Source organism: Gadus macrocephalus, chromosome 6 (assembly GCF_031168955.1).
Source record: "Gadus macrocephalus chromosome 6, ASM3116895v1".
NCBI lineage: Eukaryota > Metazoa > Chordata > Actinopteri > Gadiformes > Gadidae > Gadus > Gadus macrocephalus.
Window position 1 is genome coordinate 3,473,592 of NC_082387.1, and position 24,280 is coordinate 3,497,871.

Sequence of the window (24,280 nt, forward strand, 5' to 3'; positions counted from 1 at the left end):
AGGTGCATAAGCGCTGCCCGGCAAAGATCCCTTTCTCCTCCTTGTCGTGGTTCATGTTCTTGAGGGAGTCAAAGCCAAAGTTCCTTCCCCCAATTCATTCTCAACCTTGGCTGAGATAACCCCCAATACGAGTCTCGTTGTAGAAATACCAGATACGAGAGTCCGACGTCACACCAACAGCAGAACGGTTATCCAAATAACAAGGAAGTGTACAACACTTGCATTACAGTCCTGGAGCTCTATATCTAAATAATATCATATACATAGATATCTATATCATATAACATATTGTGTGCGCCTCCAGACGATATTGTGAATCACAAATGACTTTGTCGGGTTCTGCGACGTCTCTGGTTCTTCCACTTTCACATCAACCTGAAGTCGACTGAACCACACGCTGCCTGCTGCCGGCTGCCCGCTGCCGGGCGATGGTGCCTCGCGGCAACCGGCGGCATGTCGCAGTTCATGTACTTCAGCGAGTCAAATCAAAGTTCCTTTCCCCCAATTCCTTCTCAACCATGGCTCAGATAACCCCCACGACAGTCTCGTTGTGGAAATACAAGACACGTCAAAGAACCGACAAGAAACACTTGCGTTACAGTGTGTGTATTCACATTGATGTGGACGTTGAAGAACCAGGAACGTCGGAGAACCCAACGCGGTCGTTTGAGATTCATAATATCGGCTCACACAGCTTTTGGCCGTGATAATATATATTATATGATATAGATATCTGTGTAGGCTATATGATAATATTTAGATATAGAGCTCCAGGACTCCCGTGTGTTCTAGAATATTTACAGAACACGGCTAAAGGCTGTGTGCGGCTCGCCATTGCGATACATCCACTGTAAACAGAGCGCATGGTGGCTGCAAGCTGCTCAGGGCCACACCCCCACCCTCCTCCTTGACACGCCCACCGAAACAGCGCATTTGGGGGAAGCTCAATGTGCGACTGGCTCGGAGTGGCTGTAACTCTGCACCACGGCTGAATTTAGGGAACGTCTTTGAATACTGTGTTAGTTGCCCACTAATACCAATATTAAAGAATACATAAAATAGCATGTCATGGGACCTTTAAGGCATTTTTTAGAGTCACGCCCCCCCCCCCTTGTTTTTTTTGTTTTTTATCGTCATTTTAATGTCGATTTTAAATGCTCTTACACACTGGATTACAATGCTACTTTATTCCGGTCACCAATTTATACATTACATGGTCTTGCAATGCGTGCAATACAATGTAAAGTCGGGTCGTTTGTTTTCGGGCTGGTTTGCTAAAGAGACTAATGTAGTTAACAATAAACAACGACTAGCCAATTTCATGATACAATCATGAAGACAAACAGGAACGCTTTAAATGCTCCGACACTTGAAATGACAAAAGCGCAACTCGGAAGGCCGTCATCCGAGGATTCAGGGACACACCATCAGTCCAAGTCCATCCCTAACCAATCAGCATTCATTAGCAGAACGGCCAACAACGGCCCAAACGGTACGAAGTCGAAAGGACATAAGTACTAATTCATTCGACTTGTGAACTTTAATCTATATTGAACTTGCGGAATCCACAATAAAATCTGCGATATTTCAACGACAAGCTGGAAAGAGATACATTTAGAGGTACCTCATAGCAGCCCCACACAGTGAAGCCTGCAAATAAATCCAAGGAAAAAGAAGAACGCGCACAATGAACAAACAGCCACAATGTAGGACGTCCAAGAAGGACGGCAAAGTTCAGCGCAACATTCAACTTCAATAAACTTAGCTTTCGCCGTTGTCCAGAAATACCTCATGGGTAATGTGTTTGTTTGTTTTTATCCCCCTGTCGCACGGAAGTGCGATTCTGTCAACCAATCAACAGACGGCTTGTGTAGCTCGAACTTGCTGGCACCCTTACAGGCGTCTCAGTACTCCAACGGAGGAGTACTGCGAGACGAGTACGGCTCAATACGTCTCAGTCCGGATCACGGCCACTTTTTGCAGTGGAAACGTGACCCATGCCGCACCTTTGCAGACTGAACCGACCCGCACCCTCCAGTGGAAACCCATAACAGTCAGCCTTTGTCGCAGATAGTTCAGCTAGTGTCAGGGCCTCACGGGATAATGTACAGTGCCTTTATTGACCAATGTGCAATAAATAATTATAACGGTCAAAGCTTGTAAAGACCCCTGCTCTCTTTAGTCACTGTTCCACCTGTGTTCCTGCAGGTAGCAAACTTCACGAGTTGTGGACACTACCCTGCACACTGAGGCACTAAAAATGAATCTCCGTCCGCTCAACGATGAGAAAGGGCGGCGTTTGTTTTTCAATCCTGTGTGTTTATTGAACCACTTTACATAAAATGTGTGAAGCTGGTCTACGCTACTTTTGGGGCCAACAATGAAGATCAAATTTCTTCAAACACAGATACAAGGCAAAGCAAACCTCTGTCAATCATAGTAGCCTTTAGGTAGTTCCCAGGATTCAAAACACATCAAATTGCATTTTGAGATTGAATCCAGAACCAAGACTCACTTCATCACTAGGCCTATTTTTCTGAAAATAACATACCCAAAGTAAAAATATCTACACAAAAGCAAGGGCTATGATATTAAACCTTAGAACCAATATAAAGATACAACTTGTGAGATTGAGAAAAAATAAATTTGGATACTACTTAGCTAGAGTGAATAAAGCTTAATTGTAAGATTTAGTTTCAGCCTGAATGTTTTAGATTGAAACCATACTGCATTATCAGTTGGTAACCCCATAGTACTATAGGGCCATAGCACAAACAACTAAGGTAAAACAAAGACTCAATTAGTCTTGATCAGTTTTAGTCACAGACTGATATGATTTCGAAGACTGTTTGATTTAGGCTACGTTTACATGATGACGGTCTGAACAGAAGACGCAAAAGTGGCGTCGTGTCTTCACTTTTTATTCCGCGTTTAGACAAGCGTTTTCGGGAGGAAATCTGGTAAGGTGCCTAAATCTGCATAAGGTGACGCAAAAGTGTGTGGAATTCGATTGGGTATGCATGTCAGGCGGCTAGGTGGTGCTGTGATACATTATCACACAACACTGCCATGTCTGAGCACATGCGTAGAATCTTCCTTCTTCCCTTATCTGCGCCGCGAAAACCAAAACATAATTACAGATCCTTCTCTGTTCAGTAATACTATCTGTACATATCCTGTACATTTCGTGGAAAAACTCCTGTACGTTTATTAGAGTTGCCAGAGCAGCTTGCTAGTACGTTGGTCCGACGCATGGAAATAATCCAACATGTTTGTTCATTTCCCTGTACTGGGGCATGTATGTGACGTAAACGCGCACGCAACGTGAGCAGATCAGAGCAGAGTTTTCCGTCTTGGCAGTGTAGACGGAAACGCTACGGCGGAGCGTATTCAAGTTTTCCGCTCTGGAGGGTGGTTTCAGATTTTTGCGTTTTCAAGCCCCAAAAACGCTGTCACTGTCTAAACGAAATGCACTTCCGATAAAAAGTCGTTTTTACCTGCAAGCGTCCTCGTGTAAACAGGACCCAAGAGTCAGCGTCAGCTTTCATTTGATATGGTTTTCAACCCTCCTTTTGCTGTGCATGTGCAGTTATAAAATCCATTAAAGCTGCAAGCAGCATTTTATGTGTCTTCATTAAGACCCTGACGCAGACCATACAGACCCTGATAGATCATTAATACCGTGACGCAGACCGTATAGAAATGTTTTGTTTGCATATGGTTTACAATGCTGGAATAGCCTCCGCTTTTATCTGATGATGGGCGTACAAACTTCAATGACCGCACGTCAAAAGGCTGAGGAGTGATGAGTCTATAAAGTTTTCTGATTGCTTTAGTGCCCCCTATAGTCCCATTTTGATTAACTTTAGCCTTGACTTATGCTTCTTTAAGTGCACCACGTTTGGTGATGATTGACCTAAGTTAACCTCGCCTTTTAGCACCCAACACTGATTGGGCTAATTTGATGGCCCAGCGTCCATAACGTTACAGGTTCTGGGTTCCCTAGGAAATTTGCTCAAAATGAGGAGAGGAAAATTTCTACAGGTTTTCATGACAATACATGGAAGGGGTCAGGAAATATCGCTGTCCAAAGTTAACATTTTCAGTTAATTGCCATCGTTCCCCCTATCGTCCGATCTGGTTACAATTTGAGAAGGTTCAACTTGACCCTTGTGCCTTTGACTACACCAAGTTTGATGATGATTGGGATAAGTTAACCTTGCTATTTGGCGATAAATACAATTTTGACGATATTGAGCCTCTGGCAGCCATGTTGATTTGTCAATCGACTTCAACTTACTTGAGCAGTTCAGCAGTCGGAACAATTTTAGTCAGAGCCCATCTCTGTGCCATGACCTAACTGAAAATAAGGGACTGCATCTTATTCAGAAATGTATTCTGTATACTTTTGTATTTGACTCAAGCTCATAGGAGTCCAGCTTGATGTTGATATAAGTATTACCGCGTTTTAAACACCCTTTTTTAGAAGTTAATGGATCCTTTGTGCTTTAATTTTTATTGTATAGGCTTCCCTTTATGTCAGATCGATGACAGTGGTCTATTGATGATATGTGCTAAAAAAAATTGTCTAGGTCAAAGAACCTGGGATCCTTAGGGAATTTATTGTTTCGACAAAATTAAAGATGGCCGTAAATCTATCTTAAGAAAGTCATAGGTTCCAGAGGCAGATTTGTTCACCATGAGGATATGCATGTGTGAACAAAGTTTCAAGACTATAAGTCAAAAGGGGTCACGAGATAGATAGATGCACAGTTGCGCACACCGTAGCTGTGTTCGAAATCGTTCCCTATTCACTCACACACTATTCCCTATATAGTGATCATGATATATTGCACTATTTAGGGAACGAACAAACGAGAATTCGGACACTACTACAAACCGGGCACTCACGAGGAAAGCTGGAGGTTGTATTGATGATGAATGTTACATTTCCTTGTTCAAGTTTTTATTAAATTAATTTTGAATGTTAAATATTCTATGTTAAATCCCAAATAAATTGTTGACATTTCTAAACGAAAGCCGGAGACTCCATTAAATATATTAGTATTCGCGGTTATTCAGCATCTTCTTCTCCTCCGGAAAAACACGACCGCATTGCATTGTGGTATACGGGAGTAACATGCAGGGTACATCGTATGTACACTCAAATTTTGGGTATTATTATCCTGCAGATAATGTGGATAAGGAGATTTTTCTGGCCAACAATTGAGTGAAAGTCATCAGGGCTAAAGATTGGGGGGGGGGAGTAAAAATTAATCTGAGCAACAACTTGAAACTATTTAGTGTTGCAATTGTTCATTATTGCACATTAGATTGAGAATAGATTTGTTTTTAAAGAAACAGTCTGAGCCTTATTCATGTTATTTAATCTGAGTAACAACTTGAAACTGTTTAGTGTTGCAATTGTTCATTGTTGCACATTAGATAATATATTTTTAAAAAAAAAACAGTCTGAGCCAATGTTATTTATTTTTATTCCTACATTTCAGAATCTTTATATTTTTGAGCAGAATTCTAGCTTTGTATTGTCTAATGTTCCTATTGTAAAAAGCACAAAAATGTGTTATGAACAACTTGAAGCACATGTTATGCAGCACATTTATTTTTAGCATTTTGATTTCTTACAGTACCGAAAATGAACCGAACCGTGACCTCAAAACCGAGGTACGTACCGAAGCGAGATTTTTGTGTACCGTTACACCCCTAACACACACACACACACACACACACACACACACACACACACACACACACACACACACACACACACACACACACACACACACACACACACACACACACACACACACACACACACACACACACAGAGCGTTAACGCAAACCAATTTTAACGGCGTACATTTTTTTTAACGCGCGATTAAAGCAAATCTTTTATTCAAAATATCTATTTTTTTTTTTTCTTTGGCTCAAAACAAAGAAGCAGTAGCCTGACTGCTATGTTCAAATGACATTTGCTCAAAGCAGTCGTTTAATTGCACTATAGGCTCTTTTTTTGTATCGTCCTGTTTTGATCAGTATATGCCAATGTTGTTATCAATAAAAAATCATTTGCACAAGGCAAGCCGATGCACTTCACCATGTTGATAAGAGAATTAAAATGAGAAGAATTAATGGGACAAAGAAATCAAGGGATATTTAGCATAGAAAAATAATTTGCGATTAATCGTGAGTTAACTATGACATTAATGCGATTAATCACGATCAAATATTTTAATCGCTTGACAGCTCTAAAATATATATAGTTCAAGGTTTGCATTTTCGGTTGATTGCTATAGCGCCACCATGGGCCAATCAGTGTAATATTTGTTCTCTGTTAATCTTGAGTCAGCCTCTAGAGCTGTAGGAAGTTTCATTAAAAGCGTGCAAGCAGTTTAGAATGTGTGAGTCAAACGTGGCGGAATATTAAAACCAACAATTACAATAGGTTGCCTCCACCCATTGGCCCCCTAATAACACATATTGTTAAATGTTTTTTATTTTGTTTGGGGTTGGAATTGTCTTTTGTGGAGAATATAATCTTTCTAAAGATGTCTCACATGAATGCTTTCTCATGTGTATAAATGCCTTAAAACGTTGAGAGAGAGAGAGACACAAATTTGAGGATGGCAGAAAACACAAGTAGAATCTGTTATGATGATTAGAGGAATTTAGATGTGAATGTTTTCTCAGGGAATCAAACCCAACCAACTATAGCAGACACAGCCCATGTACGTGATACTGAGACACTTGGCTACCCTGCGACTTACGGATGTGTACCAACCTTGACCTCAGCTTGTGCTACACTTCTGCACCAAGATACACACATCACACATGCAAGCAAATGTATACAGTTGAACAACTATTCTATCTTGATTGATAATATACAACATGGGATGAGACACAATCAATGTAATAGAAGTTTGGTTTAATTTCAGACCTGAGAGGTAAACCAAAACACTCAATTGAAACATAGACAGACAGGTACGGACGTAAAGAGACATAGAAATAGACCGACAGATATGGATGTATGACAGACCGAGAGAGAGGTATTGATGAAGACAAAGATAGAATGACGGATAGAAATGTATGGACGCAGACACAGATAGATATGGTCATAGCCTGACAGACGGACAGACAGGTATGGACTTTTAGAGAGAAAGACAGGTATGGATGTATTCAGACAGACAGGTTTGGACGTAGACAGACTGGTACGTAGGCCGACTGACATGTACGTAGAAAGACAGACTGGACGTAGACAGACGGACTGCTATGGACATAGACAGACTAGTACGTAGACAGACAGACTGGATGTAGACAGTCCTACTTGTTTTCGTTGCTGGCGTCGTAGCGGGGCATGGGGTCCATGTCGTTACCGTTGACGTCAAAGCTGGCCTGCGGGTCCTAAAAGGTCAAAGGTCAAAATTACAGCTATGCCCGAAATCTGAACACCCACACATTCGCTCTCCCCCTCCACACTCACACACTCACGTAGTTGTGGAGGAGGTCTGGGTGGTTGTGCTCGATGCCGTCGTCCAGGATGGTGACCACCACGTCCTTCCCCGTGTAGCCCCTCTTCCACGCCCCCATGATGTTCATGTCTGACTGGCAGTTGTGCACGTCATCGTTACAGTGCTGAGATACAGAAGGGAGGCAGAGGAACATTAAACACTCTGACCAGTAGGGCTGTAACGATACACAAATTCACGATTCGTTTTGTATCACGATTTTTGACCCACGGTTCGATACATCCCACGATTCTTTTAAATTTAAAAAGCATTTTATTTAAACAACACTTAAATACCAATTATCTTAATGTAACATTTAATAACAAATAATTTGGAACACTGAACAGATTTGAACCGAAAGAATACTAATAAAGTATAGCTAAATTAATAAAGAAATAACCAAAGATTGCAGTTGGAGGATGCTTTTTGCTGGTAGGCATAATAGGGCCCCTTTAACTGTTTGGTTGGTTTATTCAAATATCCTTATTAGCGCTTCTTATTAGGCTATGTAGCTTAAATAATGACATAATCAGGCCCTATAGAATGCAACATGTTTAATAGCCTAACTTTCAATAGATGAGGAAAAACATGAACGTCGCAATAACGAGGCATAGTGTTACGAGTTATGGCAAGCCGAATTGTCATTTATTAACTAAGTTTGACTATCCGGAAATTACATTGCAGATATCTGCAATTCAGTCTCGCCTAGTCAAAACTAACATTTCGGATATCCGCAACTACATTCCTCCTATCCGCAATTGTCATTTCAGATATCCACAAAGACATTCCTCCTAGGCGAAATTACGTCATTTTCGCCATTCATGTCTATGGGGTTTCTCATTGCGGATATCTACAATTCAGTTGTGGATATCCACTTTGTGAATTACGGATATCTGCAACTGAATTGTAGATATCTGTAATTCCAGTTTGAGATATCTACAATTTGATTCTGACTAGTCATAATTCCAGTTCAAGATATCTTTAATTCACCTCAATTCAAGATATCTACATGTCCCTTTTCAGATATCTTAAATTAAGTTTTGACTAGGCGAAATGAAGTTGTAGATATCTCTAACTGGAGTTACGACTAGTCAAAATGACGTTGTAGATATCTCTAACTAGAGTTACGACTAGTCAAAATGACGTTGTAGATATCTATTATCAAGTTATAGATATCTTGAAAGGAATTTTGATTAGAGATATCTACAATTGTAGATATCTTTAACTTTCATTCTGCCTAGGCGAAACTGAATTATAGATATCTTGAATTCGAGTTTTGACTAGGCGAAATGACGTTTCAGATATCTGTAATGACGTTTCAGATATCTGTAATGACAAATTATAGGACCGTTTACTTTAAGCGGGAGCGGAGCAGCTCCTTGTTCAATCATCATTCACACAATTCACTGATTACATCGCTCCATATTTTCTCGTGATCTTTTCGATCACAGCCAACGCCATGACTGCTCCTTTCTTATTCCATTCGGAAATGAACCCACTTCTTCTTTGATTATGGCGGCAAGGGGAAATTACGTATTTCTGGATATCTAAAACGTAATGCCCAACACTCAAATGACGTTTGAGATATCTTTAACTTTCATTCTGCCTAGGCGAAACTGAATTACAGATATCTGCAATTGTCATTTAAGATGTGTGACGAGTTGAATGTCGTTTTCCGTGAAGTCATTGCAGATATCTGTAATTCAGTTTCGCCTAGTCAAAACTGAATTACAGATATCTCTAACTATCGTTTAGACTAGTCAAAACTACGTCACAGATATCTCTAACTGTCGTTTCGACTAGTCACAACTACGTAACAGATATCTTGAATGAAGTTGTTGATATCTACAATGTAAATTCCGGATAGTCAAACTTAGTTAATAAATGTCAATTCGGCTTGCCATATACGAGTAGCATATGTGTGTGCGGGAGAATGGCAGTGTGCGTATGCGTGTGTGAGTGACGTCAGCGAGTGAGTGGACGAGCGAGGAGAGCGAGCGGTAGCGCGTGTGTCTAGTGAAGAAGCGAACGAGTCCGGTAGAATAAAGTACCCATCCTGTCAATAATCGGTGGCCGCTTCATTCCGACCTATAAGCAGACAAACTGCCAGTCAAATCACACAAAACAATAGAGACAGGATCACACAGGCAATTTTTTTCGCGCTTGGCCCACTCTGGATAAATGTCGTTCATATCGCATATGAGGACTTCGACGGCTGTGGAGAAATGCAATCCTCCGTAGCCACGGAGAGCTGTGATCACAGAGAGGGCATCTCGTCACATATTTACGGCATCGATAGGAGGGGGCGCTGTCGGCAGACTATTATTTAGACAAATTATTAGCAAATTTCAATCGGACAATTTGACCGAAGAGTTAGAAAGGGCATATCGCGCTTCTGCCTTCTCACACCGCGAGACACACCGCGGGAGTAGAGAGAGAAAGAGACATGGAGACTGAGGGCGCACTCACACTAGGCCATCTGTACCGTGCCCAAGTCCGTTTGACACCTCTGCGCCCCTAAAGTCTAGACCAATTGGCTAGTGTGAGCACGCCAACCTTACTGAAATACAGTTCAATTCCGTGGCCTGAGCACACTTAGGAGAGGTGTGCTCAGGCCACGGTACAGATCCTAAAGAGCCGACACACGCACACGTACGGCTACGCAACCTAAACTGGATGACGCATAATCCATGCAACCCTTTCTTCCCATTAAACAATAAGCTTGGTTGCAAGCAGTTTACGAGTGGGTTCACGTTGGTGCGATAGTGAAGTTGAGTTTTTGATCAAAATTCCCCCGTCGTTCACGGTATTCATGGTTAAATCGTGGTTTCTTGGTTCACTGGCGAAGGCGGGGCTGCGCACGGAGTCTAGACCTCTTTAGAATAATTTACATAATTGCAAATGTTTTTATTTTTTGATGAATGAAGACAAGAATAAGTTCACGTCTGAGTGTAGGCTACAAACGCGATTAATTACAAGTGCAAAAACGCCAGCATATTCTTTATTTTTCTGACCAGACAAAAGCCCTGTAAGGACAGTTCCTCTGCGTCTCTCTCGTAGATCGCACCATCTTTCAACGTCTTTGTTTAATACGACTGCGTCGCCTTCTCTCACATGATCAGCAGTTCTAGAACTAGTTCCCACTAACCAAGTCGTCCCCCGTCCCCCTCTGGAACCTCGGAGCCGTCGCATTTAAAACAGAATGAAACCCAATAAACCACCAATGTGTGCAGGGTTCGGGAGGGTAAATTGGGGTTCTAGCTCAAGCAGGCAATTTACCTCAGGGAGTGTAAACGCGGACCGTGCTGCGAAAAAGGCATGGATAAAACGGCCTATTTGGCAGTGTAAAAACACTCAGTGAGGGAGGGCTGTATCTGAGTAGAATGGCTCCAAATAAGCAACAAAGTCAGTAAAGTATCAATTGTGCTCTCTTTGTTGTTCTAAGCATCGGAAGCTTGGTGATGACGTAGGTACAAGAGGCAACCGTACTCGAGCCCAGTTGAGATTGCCTAGTGTAAGCACAGGCCAGCGGCACAGCGGGGGGGGGGGGGCAATCGTACTTGAGTATGGAACAGGTTTCAAATGGACTTGGGCACGGTACAGATGGCCTAGTGTGAGGTCAAAGTGTTGTGACTTATCTACTCCCAGTTAACTATTGACAGAAGAATATTTGCCGACACACTGATCTCAGGGGCATGAGAGTTTGTGAAACTGGATTTTGTTGGATTCCGGTAATATATTTACAGAACCGTTCCTATATAACTCATGTTCATGATTAAAAGGAAAACAAGTACTACATTAATTATTCATGGTTATAAGAAAAGTGGTCCTATATTATATTCATGGTTAAATTAGGGACTACATTATATTCATGGTTAAATTAGGGGCTACATTATATTCATAGCTAGATCAGGGGCTACATAATATTCATGATAAATCAGGGGCTACATTATATTCATGGTTAAATGAGGGGCTACATTATATTCATGGTTAAATGAGGGGCTACATTATACCCATAGCTAGATCAGGTGCTTTGTTACATACTTACAATATACCACATACTGTTCCACTTTCCGTCATTATAGAAGATGTTGTTTTGGGCTGGACTGGAGTTGGCTGGGCTTGTGAGGGAAAGGGGAGGGACCTGCTTGTAATCCCTCTTGATCCTTCTCTTCACCACCTGCTGTTGGATCCACTCCACCTGAACACACCAAGAAACTCACTGCTAGATCCAGTCCAGCCAAACACACGAGAACCGGCCATTAGCTCGGCCCGCTGTGCCACCACATCCTACAGTCATCTCAATCACCAGGTGGAGCTTCCGCAAACAAGTTTCCGAGCAATCACTGTTGCTTTGATTCTAGAGTGGCTGCAAAGTAATTAATCCCCAATGATTTTTCCCTGAGCTGCATGGCCAATCACAGCGGTTCGTTGCCAGGATGTACTGCCTTCAAAGGCAATGTCCCTGCTCACAGAAATTTATAACAGACAAATGTTTGGATTGAACATCTTTCTGTCATGTATATCAACCAACCTGTCATGTCATGAATAACTCTTTGGAGGAATACTTGAACAATTATAATCTGAAACGGCACACGTGAGTGCATGCCCGTGTGTCCCTTCTGGCCCAGGTTTCAAACTGAAATCAACACATCTCTCAATCTATCTATGTGTATTGCAATATTGATACTGATTCATGAAAGACACTGTGGCCAGAGAAACACACTGATTTAATTGACTTCAAAATTGTAGATATGGGGTCTTATGAGAGATTAAACTAAATTAAAAATAAAAATAAAGTATATGCTGTAAGGTCCATTTGGCAATGATGGCAAGTGTACCTGTGTTGAAAGAAATGGTTAACGCAGCAGCAGCCATTCCAACAACCAGGAGGGCGGCTTCATCAGCCAAGAAGGGCAGGATTCTGCCGTTGTTCTGAGCATCCAGTCACCGGCGGACACCATCGATAAGCGTTAAATGGTGGAAAGGGGAAGAGGAAGGGGTGGGGTGGGGGGGGGGAGCAGAAGTGAAGGCTGACAAGAAGGCGGTAGGGTGATCATCTGGGCTCCTTCATCAAAACTATCCTGTCTGCTTCCCCGGGGGGGATGAGAAGCCATAGAGCCACGGACAAGATAAGACAAGAAGAAGAAGAAGAGAAAGCAATAAAGAGTGGAAAGGAAGCAATCTCAGGAGGGGAAGGAAAAAAGGGGAGCCGGACCCAATAGAGGGCAGGGATTAAATGGGCTCGACATGGTATGAGAGAAGCAGTTGAAGCAGGACGTCAAGCCCATGTAGAATAGGTCTTTGATAAATGCTGTTGGTTTAGGAATGCATGATGTTATTTGTACCGCAAAGAAAGGGGGAAAAGATTTGAGGCCTACTAGATAACACATCTAACAGCCCGAGGGAGTATTTTAGATATCCCTTCTGGAAAATAAAGAACTGACCAAAAGACAAAGAAATTTTGTCCAAAGAGAACGCAGGACACCCTTCGTTCCTGGTAGTTCATCAAAACATGATGACTGGTTTTTACTCGTCGACCCACACACACATACTTATATGGAACAAATTGATCAACTCTCTCCCTGTAATTTTTAAGAATATGCGACTGAATTGAAATCAGGCCGTTCAAATTCCATTGGCCATAACAATCTTGTGCAACACACATAATCATTACAAATGTTGTCGCATGCCGTCCTCGAAGCTGCAAACTACACAACAGGCGGTGGTGAAGTGTCTTTGTTGCTCTGGCGTTTGAAAAGGCCGCCTCCGGGGTCTTTTGATGCCCGTACAATAGATGCCAATTACAGCTTAATGAAGTTTCTTCAGGTTATAAATTATGAAATTACAGTTACTCTGGGTAGTCACTAAAATTCATGGGGGTAGTACCACTGTTAGCCATGAATACTTAATGTGTCTTAGCACGGATCATGCCATGTTCTGAAACCTCACACGCCATTCAGAAAAATTGTGTTTGAGTCGTTTGAGATTCACAATATCGTCTGGAGGCGCACACAGCTTTTGGCCGTGATAATATATATTATATGATATATATTAGGATGGGCATTCGATTAAATTGTCTTAGTCAATCGTCGAGAGAATTAACGATACATTTTTCGATTAATCATTAATATTTTTATATCAAAATGAACTATTTATATGCTATATGCAAAATGCAATGAAAATTGATCGTTAATTCTCCCGCGTTTACATGGACACTTCTGGTCCGATTAGAAGTGGAAGAACAGCTCAATCGGAATAGAAAATTATCATATATACGCCTCAATCGGAATACACGAGAATGCGCGAGACATGTAAATGCCATATATATTTTTTTTTTTGGATAATTTTTTTATTTGGAAATGTATATGAACACAGAATACACTGAGCATACGTTTTAAATAAATAAATGCCATATATACAGTACATTCGGATTGCATGATAGGAATAGATATATTCCGATTATAAATCTAATGTCCATGTAAACGCGGCTAATCGGAATACAATTGTCTGATAGGAATAGAATTCCATGCGGAATAGAAGAGGTGCTGATGTCCGCTATAATCGACATGTATACACTTATTCCGATTGGTTTGTGGTGGGTGCGGCTACTTTTTAACTTGGAGAGATCGCATCAGCAGTTGCAGTAGTTCGCAATTGGTCCGTCTGTACTTTAATGCACACTGAACTGGACCGCTGTCAAGGAAAGTGGATTTTTTGCCTGATTGACGTCTTTCTTACCACTCCGCAAGTAGTCCGGTAACTCACCAACCCAATCGTGTCCGGTTGCTAAGCAACATCAACGTATTTGGCTGACTATTTCTCTGCTGAACAACATTACGAATGGTAATTGTAAAAAGATATTTTTTAGCATTAGTTTTAGCAAGGAAATATTTACGTCATTGACGAAATTCTTAATGATCAATTAGTCGATCGTCAATTAATCATGCCCATCCCTAATATATCTATGTATAATATAGATATTATTGAGATAAAGCGATCCAGGACTCCCACTAGATCACCCGGAATGTTCTAGAATATTAACAGAACATGGCCCAAAGCTGGTGTGCCTCCCATTGCGATGCATCCACTGAAAACACGAGTGCATGGTACCGTGGCTGCAAGCTGCTCAGGGCCACACACCCACCCTCCACCTTGACCCGCCTCTAAAATCGGCACGTTTGTGGAAAGCCCATTGTGGGACTGGCTCGTAGTGGCTGTAATTCTGCACCAGGCTGAATTTATTGAACTTCTTCAAGTACTGTATTAGGGGCCCACTAACAACTATATAAAAGCATCCATAAAGTAGCATGCCATGGGACCTTTAACTAGCTCTTTAAGGAATGTTACATTGAAAGGTGTGCGATTCTTTGAGCAACTGGATATAGCATGTTGATGATGTCATCTCCAGCTTCTCCGACTTCTCAACCAATGCATGACCTTTGACCCAGGGGTTGATAATCACATGCACACGGCCAAAACTGCCATCAAGCGGTAATCAGGGCTGTGTTGCCTTGGGAACATCCATACCAATGACTAATGTGGATGGCAGGGTGCGCCATCCTGGGGAGGCCACACCTCTCTGAGTCACACGCAAACACGCAGAGCTGTCATTAGTCTAAAATCCCCAACTGTGTAACAACATTGGCTACTTGTCTGACACTGCCATTACTTAAACTATGGCCTGTTTATTCTCACGGTCGACAAATATATAATTAAATCCAATTCACTCACTCACACGTTCAAATTTTGTACCAGAGGCTTAACATTATCGTATGTTGAGGAAAATTAGCGTCCACGAGTATGTTATAAATTGCAACTTTTGGACACCTTCTACAAATCTAGCCACTTTCTGTGATAGTATGATGGTGGAAGGGGGTGGTCCTTTGGGACTCACTGAAATAAAAATGACCCATAAGTGAAAAGAATAGCTGTTCAATTAACTAAAGGCTAGTCACCTATGACAAGACGAGTTGCAGCCTGTTCAGACTCCACATGAAAATTGTGCTTTTGAGTTTCGTTCATCATCAAGACAACCTCATTGCCCATTGCACATGGGCAATGTTGCAATGTCTGCTTGCAATGTCATTGTTGCAATGTCTGCTCTACGTGCCTTACCCTTAATTGCCCCCTGGGGATAAATAAAGTTTTCTTGAATCTTGAAGACAAGCAGGATTGTCTTGTCCCGAGATGCTTGAACACATGCTTGATGCTTGAGTTTACTATGCTGATCATGTCATGAGATAGCATCTAGATGTTAGAATTAGATATAATCAGTCCAGTCCATATTTCTACTATGTGTGTGTGTATCTTGTTGGACTACATCAGCCTGTTGGGTACCATAGAAAGGGATACTGGTGGACTGGCTATCTACATGAAACATCACAGCAGACTAGGGTCTCCACCGGGCAGGCTGGAGTCAGGTCCTGTTTCCATTAATAATGCAGGCCAGATATACAGTCTAGCCCTGATTGAGTGGGTGCTTCAGGACGAGAGGCAAACTGAAGAAATGGTAAGAAAGATACTCAAGTATAAACCCTGGATCCCCTAAACCTAACTCTGACCCTGGAGCCCCTAAGCCTGGAGCCCCTAACCCTAACCCTGGAACGCCCTAACCCTGGATCCTCTAACCTTAACCCTGGAGCCCCTAACCCTGGATCCTCCAACCCTGGAGCCCCTAACCCTAACCCTGGAGCCCCTAACCCTGACCCTGGAGCCCCTAACCCTAACCCTGGAGCCCCTAACCCTGACCCTGGAGCCCCTTACCCTGACCCTGGAGCCCCTAACCCTGACCCTGGAGCCCCTAACCCTGACCCTTGAGACCCTAACCCTAGATCCCCTAACCCTGGATCCCCTAACCTTGGATCCCCTATCCTTGAGCCCCTAAACATGGATCCTCTAACCCTAACCCTGGAGCCCCTAACCCTAACCCTGGAGACCCTAACCCTAGATCCCCTAACCCTGGATCCCCTAGCCCTGGGAAACCCCAACCCTTGGAACCCGAACCCTTGGAACCCTAACCCTAAACCTTGAGCCCCTATCCCTGGAGCCCCTATCCCTGGAGCCCATAACCCTGGAGCCCCTTACCCTGGAGCCCCTTACCCTGGAGCCCCTTACCCTGGAGCCCCTAACCCTGGAGCCCCTAACCCTGGGGCCCCTAACCCTGGGGCCCCTAACTCTAACCCTGGGGCCCCTAACTCTAACCCTGGGGCCCCTAACTCTAACCCTGGGGCCCCTAACCCTAACCCCGGAGCCCCTTACCCCGGAGCCCCTTACCCCGGAGCCCCTAACCCTTACCCTGGAGACCCTAACCCTAACCCTGGATCCCCGAACACTGGATCCCCTAACCCTGGATCCCTTAACCATGGGAACCCTAACCCTGAAGCCCCTAACCCTAACCCTGTAGCCCCTAACCCTAGAGTCCCTAACCCTAACCCTGGAGCCCCTTACCCCGGAGCCCCTTAATCTGGATCCTCTAACCCTAACCCTGGATCCTATGACCTAACCCTGGATTTTCTAACCCTCAAACCTCTAAATCGGGATCCCCTCACAGGGGGATGATGTCCCAGGTCTGTAGTCATCATACCTTGGGTTCCATTGAAATGAAACTATGGTGTCCGCGGCTGGACAGCGTCGACCTCTTGATGGTCCGGCTATGGAAGAAGTGGTAGAGGTCCGTCAGATCGCCGATCTGCAACACACAGCGTTCCATTAAGGCACGGGTTAGCATTGCACGCCTAGCAGCTTCAGCAGAACATATACCACCATGTCCCACTTTGTTTTTCTGATCAACCAAGTATCCTTTTATTTATTATGTTTTATTTATTACCACCAAAGGTAACCCAAAGTCCAATAAGACAGAAACGCAAATATAAAGTTAGATTTTAGTAAGGCTACCATTAGAACAAAGTTTCTGTTAATGCAGTATTATACTTTTAAAAGTCAGGCAACTTAAATTGATAAATGTTTAATGTCTATGTGATCTTGGGTACTTTCAAGTGAAATTAACCTTAATGAATTAAAATCGAATTTCCAAGTAGTGCACACTGACAATAGTTACTGATAGTAGGGATGGGTCAGAATATCAGATTATTCGTTCCCGAGGGTGAAAGTTGAATTTTAACATTTGGGCCGTAAAAAATTTTTTCCCATTCAATTAATCAAGAATTAACGGACAGAACTAATGTTGGACACCTCGAAGGGCATTATTCCGCTTATTGCATGGTCACTTGCCAAAGAAAATAAATTAAGACCATTCATTTATATTTTCATGCGTTTTACAATCCAAATATAATTTTCACGAGCCATAACTTTGTTTCCCTGGAAACGCCTGAGGGTTTGACAAATTACTGTAACAATCATTACCCTCCCGTAAGGTTCTTATTCAACAGAAACATTGTTCACTCCTCCAGTAAATAGGACGGACCTTAGCTACGACTTGGCAACGGGAGGTATTCTATTCCACTCAGCTATGAGACAGAGAGCTAACATTATGCATTGTACATATTTATAATTTGAAATTCGTCCCAGTCTTTATACCACAGATACTATAGGGTCTAGAGCATATAACCGCGTTGTCTGATTACCGTTTGATTCATTTTTCACAATTTACAAGCTCTCGTTTAGAAGACCGAATCACCGCGCAATTCGTTTAAATGGGAATCGCGACGGTCTATACTTTCAACATAAAGTGTACACATTTATAATTTGAAATTCGTCCCAGCCTTTATACCACAGATACTATAGGTCCATAGCATATAACCACGTTGTCTTATTACAGTTTAATGCATTTTTTCACAATTTACCAGCTCTCGTTTTGAAGGCTGAACAGACAATTTAACTGGAATTACTTAGCAGGTAGTTGTGTTTAAGATATTAAGTGATTTCTTACCGATTATCCATGGTTGCCTATGTGAATGTCGCCACAAATCAAATAATCGATTATTCGTTCATACCACCCACTGATTATTCGACTATGAAATATTTGAGTTATTCACATCCCTAACTGATGGTCATATTCCCCGAAAAATGCTGGCATGAGTTGCATTTTACGAATATAAAATATCTTTCCATGAACAAACATTATTTTTCAAAGCATTTCATTTGAAAAGTAAAAATGGGACCAGCCTGGAAGAAGCAGTAGAAATAGGCCGACAGATAAAATATAGGAACACTAATAAATAACTGAGCATGTCTAAAGACGAAGAGGGAGAGAGGGAGGCCTGGAGACACACAGACAGGCCGTCGGTGGCCATGATTAGATTAAATAATTTATAAAGACCAAACAATTCTCCCACCATCAGGCAGTCATGGCTGCTACGGGTATTACAAAACACACACACGTAGTCACTTAAGCGTGACTGCAATGCAATACAATAAAGGCTTGGATGTGGCTTGTGAGCAACTCCAGTGTGATGTGTAATAAACTACGAAGAGAGTTGAACCACGCTCACAACTGCACTACTTTCAAACTGCAACAATGGCAATGGGATTTTGATATTTTGGATATGGGGGGGAAGGATGCCCTGATGTGATCTATATTAAGACGTTATGGTGGAAAGGAGCAATATCACCCTCTGGACATGGGCCAAAGCAGCTGATTTAGAATCACTTTAGGCAAGTGTCTTATCCTGTGCAGGGTGCTCTGTGGTTAAGAGGATTAGCCAGAATTCCTCATACAGGTATTCCATCAATCCATTCCAACTCTTTTCATCCCTCTCTCCATCTCCTCCTTCTCTCCCTTGCTCTTTTGTTTGTGTTTTTTAAGTCTATGGTTTATACCCATCATCTCCGCTCCCTTTCCTTTTTATCATTGATTGCATGAAAATACGTGAAATGGTCAATGGCAACTATTGTTACTATGCATTTATAGTGTCAACACTGCATATGAAGCTTTTAGCGGTCTGATGTAGTACAATCAAGCAATGGCACAGCTGGATGGGATTTAACTATGAGGGGGTCGGGAAGATGTGGGAAGGTCTTTTAAATGTTGGTCTCCAACCCTCTTCAAAATCGAAGCAAAAATAGGACATGTCAAACAATGATGAATTGAAAATTAAAAACCCATTAATTCTCTTTCATAACCACAAACTTCTGTCATAGTGTGCGTGTGTGTGTCCGTGGAAGCGGATGACCCCCTTACCAGGACGTGGTGGAGGCCCAGTCCACATCGTGTCAGGGTCTAACGATGGGCATTGAGATGCATATGAGGACATGAAGTGTTGGAGTGGGAGGTCTCAGCACTACTGAAGAGGAGGGGCTCACATTAGTACTGTAAAGGGGAGGGGGAGGGGATACTCCCTTGGGTGTAAGAGGGCTGAAGAGTGGACGGGATAAAAGGGACGCTCAGGAACCCGTTCACCAGGCTACACGACAACAACCTGTCAGAATGCCCCCCACCCTTGGGCTGCACTTTCTCCATGGAGGTTAGCATGTATGGGCTTGAACCAATAGCCTAGAACTAAAGGGCTGATTATGGTCCCACGGACACGCAACTCAAGGGGGTTACGGACCTCTTACGTCCTTGCGGACCCTCCTTGCGACCACCGCAAGGTCCCGACATGCGCCTCCCAAAAATTGTATCCTTCCGTCAGGGGCGACGCAGCAGCAAGGGCTGTGATTGGTCCGCTTACTAAAACCCGACGCAGAACCATAAAGGTTCACGACTGCGTCAAAGCGTCTGCGTGGTCATTGTGTTGCGTGAATGTGGATCCATAATCAGCCCTTGAGAGGCTTGAACAAGAGGCTTGGACCAAGGGGTTTCGACCAGGAGAACCAAGAAGCTTGTACCAAGTGAACCCAGATGCTTAAACCACAAGTCGGGACCAAGGTGCTTGAACCATGAGGCTTGAAACCGGTGGCTTGTACCAGGGGCCTTGAAGTTCAAAGCCCCTTAGGTCAAGCGAAGAGGGTTCGACCAAGTGAACCAAGAGAGTTCGACCAAGAGAACCAAGAGGATTCAACTAAGAGAACTCAACCAAGAGGGTTAGACCAAGAGAACAAAGAGGGTTCGACCGAGAGAACCTAAAAGGCTTGGAGCAAGAGAATCAAGAGGCTTGGACCAAATGGCTGTTGAATCAAGGGGAAAGACAAGAGGCTTGGACCAGGGGCCTTGAACAAAGAGGCTAACTTCCAAATGTACAAGTGTGAGGTTGTATAGAAGTCTCATTAAAAAAAAAGCAAAAAAATAGGGCAAGTGACCCATTTAAAAAGACAAGTTTAAACAATTGGCCCATGTCAAACCAGCACGTAGCCACGAACAGCAATGTTGAACTATTTTTACGGGCATCAAAGTCAGCCAACATCATGGCGACTTGTACGTAAGTCAGGATGAAGCAATAACTGACAGACCAACCAGATGAGGAGAACAGGTAGGTGGTTCTACATCCACTAAAAATGCGAACCAATAGGAACCAAAACTTCACAGACATGCGATAAATGTAGGCTTAGGTTTTTAATAACACATTTGCATAAAACCAAATGAGTAGGCAATAAAACGAAGTAGTAGTAATAAATCAGAGAACAAATGACATACTCCTGGATCCTGAAAAACTTAAATATTTATAATCACACATAAATCAAAAAGACATACGATTACTGGTATGGGTATACTTTAAAACAGGGATCATGTAAAAATCATAAATTGTGCAATTTCACGAGTGAGTTGATCTCCACAATCTCCAAGGACTCTGAACCAGACACCTGTTGGCCACCAGTTAATGGTTAGTGTGGTTCTCTTCCCTCTTCGTCGTTTACAACGTTTATTCTGGGTTTAATATCAAATTACAATTCGACAAGGAGAAAATAAATATGGTATACCTTTAAATGGAATTGATGTGAATTGAATACATTGTGACTGAAATGACAGATGACAGTGAAGGACTACTGATGGCTCAATAAAGAACCCAAAATAAACAAGATGGTTACTTAACTCGTTGTCTCCGTGTGCGATATAACCAAGTAGTGTGGATGGATATATTGAAGAACAACAAGGAGAGCAACACATCAAACGGTTACTTCCAGTGACTTACCTGTCCCATGTTCCTATAGCCGTATTTTTCCGCTATCCGGTCGGCGGCGTCCGGCCCCCCGGCTATCCTCAGCGCCCAGTGGTTGGTGTAGACCCGGGCTGTGCACGGCGTAGAGCCGAACCCGAGGTAAAGTACCAGGACGAACAGCGAGCCTCTCCTCACAGCGGCACCACACACCATCTTCCCCCACTTTAACCCCACTTTTCTCCCGCCTCCACCTCCTCCAGCAGCGACTAGGCAAACAACCAAACTTCTCTTCTCGCCGCCGAACACCGAGCAAGAATATCATAGAATCCCCAATATCCGTTCAACATCCACGAAACGGAGAGAAAAAACGAGAGGGGTAACAACAGAGCCCAGAAAAATGTCTGTTCGAGCCCTGTGTTCACTTGCTCTGTTCGAGTCCTATGTGCACGCGGTGCTCGCGTTCTGCTCTCAGCCTGGCGTGCGTGTGCGCGAGAGTTGAAGTTTGGTTTGGTTCACGGAGGGGGAAGGTCGACCAGAGCTTAACGCGGATTCCTCTGCTCCCAGAACTACTTTGATATCGCTGGTCGTTCGTTCATCGGGATTTCATGTGGTGAAATGGCTCCAGCGCCTCCCCCAAATAACAAGCGACACTCCTGGAGAGTAGAACCAACTAAAGCCCCCGCGGGGTTTCCCTCCGCGCTCCGCTGGGTCTTAAAGATGAGATGGTTTAGCAGACTATCCGGCCCGAACATTGGGACGCCTGCTGCCCCGTTAGCGCTCTCTATAGTTAATGTGTGCGATCCGTTAAGTCATGTTTACTTTATTTTTTAAATATAATATGCTCCTATACTGACCACATCAGCTCAGTTTAATAAACGTTGTTACTTTTGAATATGCAAGGCGTTGATTGTGTCAATCATTCATTGCTGTTTTGAGGGATAGGTTATTGTTTAGGCTAGCTCCTGGTTTCCCGTAGGAACTCTGTGCATGGGGATACCTCAGCGCAGCGAAGCCCCGGTTCTGTATGGGACACAAGCGCCAATCAGCATAATTGCACTAATTGCGGCCAATTTCTCGGTGAAAGGACCCCGCTGCCAATCTGACAAGTGGAGGAACAAGAAGGGCCACCAGATGAAAGGAACTAAATACACCGCGAGACCATCTGCACAGCGCATGAATGGCCTTTTAATGTAAGCGTTCGAAACAAGGGCATGTAAATGGTAAGCGTAAAACTAGGCCGGGTAATGTTAAGACTAGGAAAGTACGGGTTGAAGAGGAAATTGATTTGACTGTCGAAATCAAGCATCCAGCTCACGAGCCTGCAGCGCACCGGGGGCCCCCAGAGCGCTCCAAGAAATGCCACAATATCCGGCGTGACAACCACAAACAGCCCCCCCATTCCTCAAGTGAACCCACTGAACCCCAACAAAACGTCTTTGTCAACATCTGAGAACAGAGCAGTCACCACTAGTGTCAACAAACACTTGGACATTCCTGCGTAAATTCCTAACCCTGTTTAAAGAAATAATAGCTCGGCTGTGTTAGGCAAAACAAACCATTGAAAACTCGGCAAAACCTACCAACACCGATCCTTTCATAATATACAGTTGCACCCAACTGTACGTCTAACTGATCACTGTTTTGATTGTTTTGTTTTTTTGTTTTGTCTTGTTTTTGTTTTATTTATTTCTTATTGCTTATGTTTATTTATTTATTTTTTCCACAATGTCTTGTTTTTTAAAAAAATTATGATGACTATATGCTCTGTGAGGTGACCTTGGGTGTCTTGAAAGGCGCCTCTAAATGAAATGTATTATTATTATTAACTGCATTCCTTTAGAACTAAACCTAAGACCTCAACTTCACTGACCCCTGACCTTGGCGTTCCCCCCTAGCACCTGGCACGCAGAACAACGTGCAACTCTCGCCCTCTCCCCCCCCCCCCCCCCCCCCTTCCGAGTAAATGTAGAAAGGAACCCAATTTCTTCGGGTTTGTCTTCAATACTCTGAATTTCTTTCTGGCCTCAAGGACAAAACGCACAATAAACTTTCAACGTCAACTTCAGTGAACAGTATATTTTTGCTATTTGGTAAGTCGAAACTCTAAAGCAAAGATTTCGTATATTAAAAGGAACATACAACTTCAAATAATTGACCTAATCCAAATCCAATACTTTATTTGGACTTGAATGCACTTTACGTTGGATAGTGTTTGTGTAGTGCCATCTGTTGGTCATGTTTTGCCACTAACATTTTCGACTGTAGTTTGACATAAATCCCATGATATTATTTTAATAGTTGGCAAAAAAAAGTAGCATTGCCAGAACCTTGTAAATGAGGGTCACCCAATCTTTAACTATTTTATGTTGCGGCAGGGATGCTTAAAGAATTGTTTACCGTCCTTAAAAGAGACATATTATAGTGTTTTCCCAACAAGTAAACATGGTATATTTAGTTCCAACAAACATGTTTTTGAAGCCGTTTGCTGGAAATAGCTTTCAGGAAAAAAGAAATCTTGCCTACCGCCATTCCCCTGTTTCAGTCCCTTCAGTATGCGCTGTTTGTGGTGTCTGCAGCTTTAATGTAAATGAGCTGCTGCCCATTGACCAATGAGCTTTCAGAGCTCAGCGGCAGTCCTGAGCTGCCGCAGCAGTTCAGCTCCCGGAGTACACCCGCCAGAGCTGCCGCCGAAGCTCAGCGGCAGTGGGAGTTAATATTCAAATGTACCCCTTTCCTACGTTGGAGGGGTCGCCGAAA

At 43.0% G+C, this 24,280-nt stretch overlaps 1 protein-coding gene across 2 annotated transcripts in view; it reads right to left on the reverse strand.

Moving 5' to 3' along the window:
• The window catches only part of pcsk5b (proprotein convertase subtilisin/kexin type 5b), a 182,460-nt gene extending 160,261 nt beyond the window's left edge, over positions 1 to 22,199 (reverse strand). Inside the window, exons 1-5 of one of the 2 annotated variants that reach the window (XM_060053052.1) lie at positions 21,557 to 22,199; positions 17,113 to 17,217; positions 11,575 to 11,727; positions 7,510 to 7,653; positions 7,346 to 7,422 (exon numbers count right to left, since the gene is read on the reverse strand). In XM_060053052.1, coding sequence (XP_059909035.1) covers positions 7,346 to 7,422; positions 7,510 to 7,653; positions 11,575 to 11,727; positions 17,113 to 17,217; positions 21,557 to 21,736 — 659 coding nt within the window. In that variant the 5' untranslated portion in view covers positions 21,737 to 22,199. The remainder of the gene's footprint in view (positions 1 to 7,345; positions 7,423 to 7,509; positions 7,654 to 11,574; positions 11,728 to 17,112; positions 17,218 to 21,556) is intronic. The other variant, XM_060053053.1, reaches the window with a different exon arrangement.
• Positions 22,200 to 24,280: the final 2,081 nt, after the last annotated feature.